The following is a 12,802-nucleotide window of genomic DNA, read 5'->3' on the forward strand; positions in this document are numbered from 1 at the left end:
CAGTCACCTTATAAGGTCCTGCAAACCATGGTACAAGTTTTCCACTTGTCAAACAAACAATCTCATTATCTTTCTCTCTAATATTACTAGAGAACCAACCGCAATTGGCTTGGCCAACCTACGACCTTTGTGGAAACGGTATTTCATCTTAGAGGCATTTGCCTCTAGGATCGTGTAACTAGGCCCAAGGAGTTCACCAGACAACCGTGGCCTCAAACTACACAATAATTTTAATGGTGATTTGCCAGTGCAATTGCTAATTGCGGAAATAATACCCAATTGAACCTTTGGGAGACACGCACCCCAACCTTTCTGCTCATCACCCATGTAAGCTGTATGAGAATTTAAGATGGTGCGGTTCAAACGCTCAACCTGACCATTAGCTCGCGGTGAAGCCACTGCAAAAATCCTTAAAATCCTTTCCAGTAAAGGCAGTCCCTCTGTCACTCACTAGGTACTCCCTTGCATATGATGAGATTGAAGGTTCAATGACCCCAGCCTTAAGCAAGTCATTGACAATTTCTCTGATTATTCCTCACTTTCCTAACAAGCTCTCTAATTTGGCAAAGTTTGTTCTTTGTAAAAGGAAGAAAAGCTGTAATCAATTTTTCCTTCCGTTGACTCCAACCTAATTCATATGATGGTTGCCTCTCATACCAACTTTTAGCATAGCCATGCAGTTTAGATGTACAATTGCAAATAAAGGTAGGTTCATCGCAGCCATGAGTTTTAGAAATACTTTCTAAATTCCTCAGCCAATGTTCAATTGGAACAGTGGATGATTGAGGATTAAACTCAGGAATAAAATCATTTCTGCCAACATAGCATACCATAGTCCTAGATGATCCTAAACTTTCCAAGGACCTTTCTCCTTGATTATCTTGACTTTTCCGCAGGTTCTTTACAAGAACTTCCAGTGCATTAATCCGTTGATTGCTTCTACTCAATTTTTTCCCATATCTCTTGTTCTTGTTCACATCGCTATATAAACTTGAGTTTGAGGATGATGCGCTACAAGATCTTCGAGATCTCTTGTGGCGACCCATGTTAACAATAATTAAGGCAAAAGATACACTACCACTTATATTTAATAAATCTTAGCTTATAATTATTACTAAATGTGAGATAGCCTTAGAGTACTTACCCTTTGACCGTTTTAACACTTAGGTATCACACAAAATCCTTCAGCAATATAGCAGTAATCAATTTAGTGTCCTATAGGACTTGGTAGAATGTTAAATAATTTTCTTAAGCACTTTGGAATTAGTAAAATTTGTTAAGATTAAAATACAAAATAGTTCATTCAGCACCATCAAGCTTGTTAAAAATGCAGCATTCCTTAATTGTTGATTAACCTAATAGTCCTTTAATATTACAAAAAGCGGGTAATACTGAGTTAAGGGTCAGGGGGCAGCCTTAGGGGCGGTCCCAATTTCAGCTCAAGCAGGACTAAATGTTCAACATGGAAAAATCTCACCAAAGTTTCAACAGCTTGAGCCAGGCATGCATTAAGCAGAAAAAGCTGAAGTTCTGCCTACACCAACACACCAACTTCCGCACTCACAACACTGATAGCGATTAAAGTTTATGAAAAACCACCAAAAGCAAGTTTTAACTTGTTCAACAGGCCAAGCACAAAAATAGCGGTTTCACAAGAAAATAAAGCAAACTTAAAAATACGTCCTTTTTCGTAATTGTACTGTGTGCCACACTTTTCTAACACTCACTTATCACTGCACGTAAGTTTTATTCCACTTCTGAAACTTTTAAGTAAAAACTCACACTTAATTATTTAAAATTTTTATTCAAATCGACATGAACAGAAAAGACGCCACACGCGTTCCAAATTCGAATGGGGTCGCCGTTCACACCGTTCCCGCTCTTAGCGCCAGTGTTGTCAACCCTAATTTTAAAAAATTAGTAGAATGTGTGACGAAAATCGGTAGAAGTTGGTAGATTCAAAGATTAAAAATAGGTAGATCTACCTCCTTAATTTAATAGTTTAGGATTGTTTAGTTATTAAAAATACATACATACATACATATCGTCACGCCTTTAATCCCCGAAGGGGTAGGCATAGGTGCATATCATGACACGTAATGCTACTGGTCACCCACTTTTCACAATTTATGTTGTTAGTCCCATGTAATATGGGTAATAAGTCCCATGTAATGGTGGTGAGCCTATTGCCATATACCGGGCACATTTCCAGACTCCGTGCTACCACTGAGAAAAGCCGAAAAACACTCAGTAATAATTCGTCCGACCCGGGAATTGAACCCCCTTGCCCGGCAGTCGCACTTGCAACCACTTGGCCCACGAGGTAGTCATAAAAAATATATAAATAATAATAATTTTAATTTTATTTATCCTTATTAGTTTTGAGAGACAGGTAGACTGAGGGCAAAGTTGGTAGATCTACCTAAAAGTTGGTAGATGTGGCAACACTGCTTAGCGCGGGAAAATGTATCCATCCGTCACATTTGACAGCTGACATTTATTTATTTATTTAAAGTAAAATAGTATAACATTACAGTTATTACACCAAAGCGTGACATGACAACACGCATGACAACTAGGGGTGTCGGTAACACAGATTACACTAGGGACGATCATTTAGTTGATTTTCGTCGTCTAACAATAGGTAGTATTTATTTCAATATTCCCATTAAAAAAATAGATCTGGCTGCGGTAAGGTTACCCCAGCAGGAAGTGTTTTTCTGTAATATCTAAAAAACTATAAGGGGCACAAATTTAAAAATGCACAATTACACAAGCCGGAGAACTAGAAATCTGTAAGATTGCAATGGCCACATTTGACAACATCTGGCTGAGATAGCGGACACGCAGCGGTCGGTACATTTATCTGGAATCTATCGATTGACATCGACCAATCCATTCCACCATCGATCGATGGTATCCATCGGCTATCGATCGATTGGTGTGGCTGTAAATATCGATCGACATCAACTAATCCATGCTACCATCGATAGACCACCACTCGATTGGTGTGTTACATAAAAAAAATATCTAATTTTATTGTAACTTTCGTGAGACATACTAAATTAATTATTATGTGATCGGCTATGGAGATCACGCATATGAATTAAATGAAACTACAAATATTACTAGTCTACTGAAGCATAATACAACTGAATGTTTCAACGAAAACTAAAAATAAAAAAATTCAAACAAAATAAATAATTAATCAAGTATTAAATTCTGTGTGAACAACTTCATGTTCTTTGATCATAGAAGAGCTGTAATCTTGTAGGTTGTCTAGGAATGTTACGGACATGTGGCGCGACTTTTTAGCTTACCTACTGGGTCTATTTCGTTCCCTTTTCGTAAATTATTAGCCAAGATGATACCAAATATATGGTTTAAATTAAGACATAATAATATGAGATTTCTCCATACTGTATACTCTTTCATCATTTATGATAATATAAAAAAAATCGTTGGTATTGTTTACAACTGTCCACCGAGAGATGGCGTTAAAATTAAAATAAAAACAAATCAAAGACAATAATTATTTAATAATAATAATCACATTTATCACAAATTTAAATATTGTGTAAAATATTTTGCGTTATAAATAGTTGCTTAAATACATTTTTAAACTGTAATTATTGTTAGTACACATACACATAAATAATATTTAAAAAAAATCAACAACGTTTCCACACTCCCTAGTCTTTCTCCCCAAAAATATTTTTTTTAGGGGGGGAAATCATCCAATGACTTCTCTCGCCAGGGCGGGGCGAGAGGGAGTGTCAGACTCTTACTGAGTAAAAACCACCCCGTTCCTACTCCTGCTTTTCGAGCCAGGGCCCCGGTAAACCCGCTAGGTAGTCCGCAGCTGCGGATCAGGCATCAGCCCTACTGGCAGTGGGATAACTATAGGGTGGCAAGCCGGCAAAATGCCATGGGCCCCGCGCCGGGTAGTGTCCCAGTTGAAAAATTGACACCTGAACTATTATTTTTTCTATTGGGAAAAGGGGCTCATCCAACGAATTTGCCGCAGGCCCCGAACGGTATAGTTACGCCACTGCCTATTAGGCCCATCTGTGGTGGTCTGATGGCTCTTTGAGGCGCGCGCGGACCTTCATATGCTAGCATCTACACCTACTCAGTAATTAATAAATACTGCGATCACATAATTCAACAAGAAAGCACAATACAAACGACGCCATATTAATTGTTTACCTATATTAAAACTTTCGTGAGACATACTAAATTAATTATTATGTTATCAGCTTACTCACGTAACTGTTTGACGAGGAACTCGACTAGTTTCATACCATGCTAGAGGCTCATATTCATGAGCAGCATTCCGCGACACACGACGCGGCGATTGTAGCGCGAGTTGTGCGCCCTCTACCGAGAATCACGCGCACAGGCGCGCGCAACACTATTGGCTGGTTGGAGTTGTTCATCAGTGTCTGCGTTGGTATTCGAATCCCGGGTAGATGAAAAATTAGTCGTTGCATACCGCACTTACTGTGTCACACCCGCAACGTTGTAAAGGCGCGGGCCTGCCGCGGCGCATGCTGTGCAGAACACGCTGGTTAACGAGCAGACGGATCACCTGATGGTAAGCAATCGCCGCGGCCCATGGACACTTGAAACACCAGAGGCGTTACGAGTGCGTTGCCGGCCTTTTGGGGGTTAGGAATTTAAAGGTTGTTGGGGAATTGTAGCTGCGTGCATTAATTTATTTGACACTATGGGTCTACGTTTTCACTGCAGCACACGAATGCGACCCACGCAGCACAAGAAATAAAGTATATTTAGGTCGAGTATTTTAGCGACGTCTAACATTTAACACCATTTTGAAAACAGTATTTTGTATACTTTATTATTGTTCAACAGTAAAAAGTATAATTTAGTGAAAAACAGTATAATACTGTTTTTAACAGTATAGTTGGGAACCCTACCCACGACCATGTATAGCGTGGCATGGCGCATGGAGAGGCTTGTTTTGAGCCCTCCAATTACTTCACCCGCCTTGGGTGAGGCGGGAGGGAGGGTCAGACTCTTACTGATTAAAAACTATCCCGTTCCTACTCCTGCTTTGAGCCGGAGTCGGACACAACCACATACATTTTCTAACAAAGTGAATATATAGAATAGAATCAGGCGGTACTTTGCGGAAATCCATGCTACACTAACAATACAATAGATTTTTAGTTTTAATTCCGCTTTTAGATGTATTTTTTAACATGCGGTATGCAGTACCACCCTCCCGCCCGCAATTAAATGCTCATGCAGCAGAGGTGCACATAACATGCGAGAGTGCTATATTGCACACATCAAGAGTGGTTAAAAATACATGTATAAGCGGAATTCAAACAAAAAATCTAATGTATTGTTAATGTAACAAAGAGAAGCTTAATACAGGTAAACTCTCCGTGCATCGCGGTGTGCCCGCGCCTTAATACAAGTCGTGTTCCTCTTTCTCGTCAAATAATTACGTGAATAAGGGTCAATATATACTAGCGCATCAAAGCGTCAAATTCTTTACAACCAAAGCGAATTCTAGCGAATTTTGTTCGCGCGCAGACGCGCGAATTCCGACGAATGCGCACGCCTTTTTCAAATCTCAGAAGTAACGTGTGCGTTACGCTGCGGAATTAAGGTTGAATTTGTTATGTTCCGTTTTGAAAAGACGCTTCGATGCGCTTCGACTCTGCGCTAGTATAAATCGACCCTAAGTCGAAAAACATAATAACTAAAGACGCCATATTAGATAATATTAGCGGGAACTTTGACAGCTGTCAAATGGAATGTGTAGATTTTTTTTTCTAGCTTTTGGTCGTGGCTCTGTCTAGTTGTGCCAGTTGGTGAGCGATCCTCTCTTCCCGAGCCCGTCTTGCCTGACCGAGCCCCCGTTTCTCAGCGAATTTCGCTATGAACGTTTCTACCGGCATTTGACCTGAAAATCGAGACATAAAATATAGAAAATTTTGATAAATAAACAATTTTTTTGTTTGCTGATAAATTTAGAAAAAAAAACATTTTATTTATTTTCTGCCGTAGCGGTCTCAAGTGATTTTCAAAAAAAAAAAACAATACACAAAAAGTAAACGACGTCATTATCCTCAACCAAAAGTTAACAATTCTGTCGATTGAAACACAAAATTTGTTTTCAATAAATTAAGCTGTGACACTGCTCTCAACCAATCCAATAAAAATAAGGATGACAATAAGCTACCACGATGCTTAATAAGGCGGGAGAATAATGATTTGTTAAATGAAAGTTAAAGTTTTTGAAGAAACACCCTTCCACTGCAGGGCAAAAGGCCTCCCTCCCCTCCGTTCACTCCTCTTTGTGCATAGGTTTCAATATACCATGAACAATTTAAAACTCGTATGTCCTAAAATCTTCGTACAAAATATTACTTTTAGGGCGGCCGTACACGGACTGCTCGAGCAGTTAGCGGCTGAGCGAAATACACGGACCGCTCGAGCGGTCGGCGTCGACTGCTTGAGCCGTTGGTTGTTGACTGCTCGAGCAGTTGGGTAGCGTGTACCCAACAGCTCTTGATTTTCTTTTGATTTTTTCAGCAGACGCCGCGAGGCCGCAAAGGGCGGGGGGAGGGAAGTCGGAGTGCTGTCGACTGCTCTAGCGCAGTCAACGGCTCGAGCAGTCCGTGTATGCCTCGCAACCACTCGCGAGCGGTCGACACGATGCAATCTCATCATGCAATTGACGGCTTGAAGTGGTCGCGACTGCTCGAGCAGTCGTGTGTACGGCAGCGAATGAATGGCTATAGTTCATCGCGCAGTCGCGGCTTTAAGCAGTCGGTTATAACTGCTTGAAGCAGTCCGTGTATGGCTGGCCTTACTACTCACGGGTGATCTCTGAGGAATGGAACCCGAGATACACATAATAAACTCAATTTATAACAACTTAAGTGGCAATGGGCAGGCCACGTCGCTGAGGACTGATGGCCACTGGGCCAGGAAGGTGACTGAGTGGCGACCGCGGACCGGAAGACGTAACGTGGGTAGACCTCCCACTAGGTGGACCGACGACATCGTCAGAGTGGAGAGCCAGTGGATGCAGGTGGCGGCTTGTCGTTCTACGTGGATGACTAAGGGGGAGGCCTTTGTTCAGCAGTGGACGTCTCTCGGCTGATGATGATGACAACAACTTAAACCATTGTTTATACGCAAACTTAGCTATCCAATCAACTATGTATAATGGAGGACAGATCCGCCTGATTCAGTCATGGGGCGGGGCTAGAGAGCGGAAGGATTTTAAAAGGATCAATAGGCATGTTTCCTACTAGTCAAATTAAATACCTTTTTCGAAACGTCAAAAACGATATTTTCTATGAACTTTGTATGAAATACTCTATTATGACGTCATCCGATTTTGACGTCAAATAGCAGACTTATTTCTCGAAATTTAGCTAGAAAAGTCGAAAATTAAGTAATTCATCAAAGGACATGGCTAAACCAAAGTATGGACGTCGTAACCCGTACAAATAAATATTGTATAAATATGGTACCTAGCAATAAATAAAGCCGCATAATTAAAAATTGATATTTTGTAATTAAGAAGGTCCAAAAACTTGGCATATCTGCGCAATCCTGAAAATAAAGTAGCGTTCCTACGTCAAACAACGTTACAAAAACTTCAAACTACAACACATTGCTGTGAACTTTTACCAAGGCGTTTTGATGTACCTGAGCCGAAAGTTATTTATATATGAGGTAGATAGGTAAACAATTCTGCTTATACTAGATAATGAACACAAGGTAACCAAGGACAGACACAAAATATATAGTAAGATTGTACAATCTTATACAAAATATATATTTTGTGTCGATCAAAACATTTACAATTATTTGGTTTCGGAAAAAAGTCATTATATTACCGTTATTAAAAATTGATGTTCGTTTAATTATTTCGATTTGATTTTCGGGGAAATTAATGTCCTAATAATAGCTTGCAGTACCTACTTCCGTGTTGTCATGTCAAACCACAACAGAAAAAAATCAATTTTTAAACTTATTTTTTGTTAAACAACTTATTATTAAATCGGTAATTTTTGTTCACCAAGTTATAAGAATTAGTTAAACACAAAATAATTCATAAGTGAATATTTAAATGATACGGGTTAGCGTGAAATTCGTATTCTTATTATTATGCCTGGGTCAGTCATTTAGCCATCTCCTTTATGAATATGAATTTTATTGTATTGAAAAGATGTAATAATTAATTTTTGATCCAGATCCCTATTAATGTATCAGAGAGATTATATAAACAACATATTTTTTGGAAAGAGTAACGATGGAGTTTCTTCCTCGTTTCATTCGAAACTACAATTTGGAACAAGCACCTAGTTCCACTGCCACTGAGACTGACGGACAACTTAATTTTACGTTTGAAAAGCTCTCATCAGATGCAGCAAACATTAACTTAGCGGTGGTCAGCCGCATGAGACCACCATTGTACTTGTAATTTTTTTTTACAAAAAATTATTCCTTATTATTACAAAAAATAAATTCATTTCATTGTACCTGTAAGAAACTGCTCCGCAATAACTTCAGACTCCTCATCAGCCTTCAACGCAGCCTCCTTCAAGCAATCCCTGATCCGATGAGGATCGTACATCTCCGCCAGCTTCATATGCTTTCTATTCAGCTCCTCAAAGTTCATTTTCATTTGAACGATAGTTGAGATACGGTCAATCACTTCTGTCTTTAAATCATCCAACGCTTGTTGCTTTGCAATATTCTCTTGGGCTATTCGTTCAATATTGGTCATTAATTCTTCTGTCTCAAGGTCTATTTCTACTAGTTGGGGGTTCACTTCTATTATTTTATCCTGAAATATGAATACAAAGAAATAGATTTAAATGTGAAGGCAATGGCGAAGGCTGGAGGCTTGGGATTAAGTACAGAAAATATAAAACCTAAATTTAAGTATTTGACTGGCAATAGAAAAATGTTGAAGGCAAATCCTCCGCTAACGTCGGTCACCGGTGACCCCTGTGGCGTTTAAAGTATTAAACAACATAACTATTATTAAATCGTCTGCCTCGTTGGTCTCGACAAGAGGTCTCGGGTTCGATTCCCGGGTCAGGCAAAGTTTTACTGAGCTTTTTTCTTAGTAGTAGCACAGTGTGGAATTGTGCCCAGTATATGGTAATAGGCTCACCACATAATTACATGGGACTTACAACATAAATTGTGAAAAGTGGGTGTACATTGTAATTGGCATTATATGCCGTAATGTATACCTCTGCTTATCCTTTCGGGGATAATCGGCATGACATTGTTTTTTTTTTTATTAAAGCCATTTGAACACCAACTCGTATCTTAAATCATTATTCCAAAATCTAAGTAGTAAATCTAAGTTGTTCTTGATTTTATTTTATTAATTTTATTAAGTCCACACAAATTCAACTTACAAGACAAACCTATTAGTTATTAGCCGAAGCTGTAATTCACATAACCTATTGTAAATTATATGTAACGCTGGCTGTTTTGTAAATAATTAAATTAAAAAATACTGTAGAATTTATCTACAATTCTTACAATTAAATACTTGTTTTGATAAATACATGAAATGTAATGTAAAATATATTTTCAGCTTATTGCAAGAAGTCATTATGTGACATATCCACTATTCTGAGATAAACGGTATTTTAGTTTGAATTAGGAATTGGTTGGTTCCTGCAAAACCATGGAAATTGGTTTGTGCGTTCTGGATTATGGATTATATGATAGATAATCTACACCTAAATTATGTAGAATAACCTTTAAAAATAACACAGCTACTATGAAAATTTTACATCATCAAAATAACTATAATTACATTCAAATAAGTGTCATACTGCTACTTTGCTACCTTTTTCTTATGGTATTAATTCTTTGACCGCCACAGTTGGCTATACTTGACAAATCAGGGGCCTTAGTCTGCTATTACAATTGTGTCAGAATGGTCGATCATTGAGCAGTGCAAGAGGGACGGAGCTATGTAGGTTGCATAGCTCCGTCCCTCTTGCAATTGTAATAGCAGACTAAGGCCCCAGAATATGCTCATTACACTTTCGTTGGCAAATGTCGACAAAAATATAACTATTTTACAATACATAATAAACATACAGAAAAACAGATTTATAGTTGTTTGTATTAAAGATAAAATTTGTAGCGTGGCACAGGGATAATTTTTTTCTTTATTGATGTGGCGGTCAAAGTGTTAAAAGAGTAATACAAAAAACCAAACGCACCTGTAAATCGGTATTTTGCAAAATTTCCTGCAACTCCTCAATACAGCATTCGTTTAACTCCGGAAACATCAACGACTGTCCGCTATAATTCGACTGCGGACTCACATCGTTACTTCTAGACACATCGTCAGAATTAGAGAATTTTGGCATAGATTTCTGAAACTCCCTTATAATTGCTTGGACTACACGTCCCAAATCTGAATGTAAGGTATAGTTCAAGAGTCCTGGAGCACCAACAACCTGGTTTGAATTTTCTCCGATCCAAGGGTGAGGTATAGGCGGATTGACGAAGATTGAAGGCTTTTCATTAGGGAAATCAGGCCCTAATATCACTAACAAGCTCATATTTTTACCGTCAGCCACAAATTCCACTCTGTATTCAGAGTTTTCATTGACTTCTGTCACATGATCGTTGAATATTTTCAGCGTATCAATTTGCCGTTTTCTTATGTCTTGCTCGCTGTAATACTGTCGCGGCAACATCTTCGGACGCTGTAGTTACTGTAAAGTTAACGGGAATCCAATTACAATACGTTCCAATTAATGTTTTTGTGATATTCGGAAAATGGACAGCAATGTATTTGTGTTTACGCTTCTTTCTTGTTAAAAGTACACTTTTAGACGTTAGTTGATGTACGAAATAGCGGTAATGTACCTGAAGTTTTGTAATAGAAGTCCTTTTAATATTAAAACTATGTTAGAAAGGAATTTTCCAAAATATTTGGGATATTTCGCGATCAATACAATAAACTTTCAATGAAACAGTGTCAAATTGTCATTTATCCATGACACATGACAGAATGTCAAGACCTGGGTCGCCGTCACGTAATGATGAAAGATTCTGATTGGCTGGTTAAACTTGTTAACAATTTTCAACCAATAGGAGGGCGTAATTTGAAAGGAAATGTCAAATGTAATACGTTTTGTTTCTCCATAACTAGACTTTATTTCTTACGATGAAATTATATAAAAATACATTTTCTAAACATAATAACTAGTTAAAAAATATGTAACTTAAATAAATATGTATAAACTAAACAATAATATGAATTATTACTAAAGTATTTGCCACATAAAAATACCTAAAAAGAAATAAAAACTAACTTAAAGCGTCGAAATTTAGATTTTTCCAAGTAATAAACATTTTTTTACAATGTTATTGTTCTAAAGATGGGTTTATTTTTCTTCTCGTATAATATTTTCTTTATTATCATAATTAATGGAAGTTGATCATTTGTTTTCATAGAGCAACGCGGGCCTCGTATTTATATTCGCCATTGCTCTATGTTTGTTTTTTATTGATTTGACTACTTACTTTTCTTGTACTCGCTTCTCGATTCGTTTTTGGAGGAAAGCTACGGAGCGGGAAATCAGTTCACTAAAATCAGTCTGACGGATACAATTCATTAGCACCAAATGGCATGGTGGTGTCAAATAGGCGTTTAGAAGTTTTAGTTGAACTTCTCTCTTTTTATAGGGAAGGGAGGCCAATCCAATGTAGGTATTTGCAACGAACCTTGAATGGAATAGCTACTATTAGCAGCTATAACCACAAAGCCATGTAGCCCTACTTGCGAAATAAATCAGGTAACGAAAAAGCTCGTGTTCTAAGTGCGTAGGCATAAAAAATAGATTGTAAAGGGGGTTGCAATCATCCAATGACTCTCCCGCCTTTGGTGAGGCTAGAGGGAGTATCAGACTCTTGCTGACTAAAAACCAACCCGTTCCTACCCTTGCTTTTTAAACCGGAACCCCGGTAACCGGCACGGCACGAACGGGCCGGCTCGAGTGATACCACGGCCTCGCAGAAAAACTGACGTTAAACAACGCTTGCGTTATGTTTCGTTGTGTGAATGAGGTTACCGGAGGCCTAATTACCCCCCTTCCTAACATTTTCAATCCATTCCCCAACAACCCTTTAATTCCTAACCCCCAAAAGGACGCCAACAAGAACGGCTATGGGCCACGTTTGTCTGCCCAAACTTCGACAAGCCGTCACTCCCAGAGAACATCTCATAAACGCTTTTCTCGAGTTTATCGCAGTAGTAGAGGCAACTAAGCAGGTGTCCAGGGGCGGCGGCGATTGCTTACCATCAGGTGACCCACCAGTTAGCAGCTTATACCTAACCATAAAAATAATTTAAACTGCCTACAAAACCGAAAACCACTAAATAGCACATAGCGAATTTTTTTTTATGGAATAGGAGGCAAACGAGCAAACGAGTCACCTGATGGTAAGCGATCAGCGCCGCCCATTGACACCCGCAACACCAGAGGAGCCACAGGTGCGTTGCCGGCCTTTTTTTTAAAAAGGTGTATGCTCTTTTCTTGAATGTTTGAAGGTCGTATTGGTTCGGAAATACCGCCGAGACTATTAATACTTACTACTATAAATACTTTTGCCCGTGCAGACACTATTTAATACCTATTATGTCAATTAGAATCATAATACCTAATGCAATTTCTAGAAAATGATCTTATCTACATACATACCTAAGTACCTAGTCATTTATTCGGTTACTAAGGCGACTATTTTTAAAATTAGCCAAAAG

General features: G+C 38.5%; 1 protein-coding gene across 1 annotated transcript; it reads right to left on the minus strand.

Moving 5' to 3' along the window:
• Positions 1-5,146: 5,146 nt before the first annotated feature.
• On the minus strand, positions 5,147-11,050 carry LOC118280354 (vacuolar protein sorting-associated protein 37A). The gene is made up of 4 exons (XM_035600346.2): positions 10,906-11,050; positions 10,251-10,751; positions 8,536-8,842; positions 5,147-5,938 (listed from the first exon to the last, which is right to left on the minus strand). The coding sequence occupies exons 2-4, from the start codon at positions 10,731-10,733 to the stop codon at positions 5,808-5,810; spliced, it is 921 nt and encodes a 306-aa protein (XP_035456239.1). The 5' UTR covers positions 10,734-10,751; positions 10,906-11,050; the 3' UTR covers positions 5,147-5,807.
• Positions 11,051-12,802: the final 1,752 nt, after the last annotated feature.

This window comes from Spodoptera frugiperda, chromosome 21, assembly GCF_023101765.2.
Source record: "Spodoptera frugiperda isolate SF20-4 chromosome 21, AGI-APGP_CSIRO_Sfru_2.0, whole genome shotgun sequence".
NCBI classification, from domain to species: Eukaryota; Metazoa; Arthropoda; class Insecta; order Lepidoptera; family Noctuidae; genus Spodoptera; species Spodoptera frugiperda.

What these genes read in the sequence shown, in the direction of transcription:
- LOC118280354 (XM_035600346.2), bottom strand. Translation starts at nt 10,733, where the DNA reads ATGTTGCCGCGACAGTATTACAGCGAGCAAGACATAAGAAAACGGCAA. An exon ending in TGCAAAATACCGATTTACAG is followed by an intron (nt 8,843 to 10,250) that starts GTGCGTTTGGTT and finishes TTCATATTTCAG; the next exon opens with GATAAAATAATAGAAGTGAA. An exon ending in TGCGGAGCAGTTTCTTACAG is followed by an intron (nt 5,939 to 8,535) that starts GTACAATGAAAT and finishes CTCGATTTTCAG; the next exon opens with GTCAAATGCCGGTAGAAACG.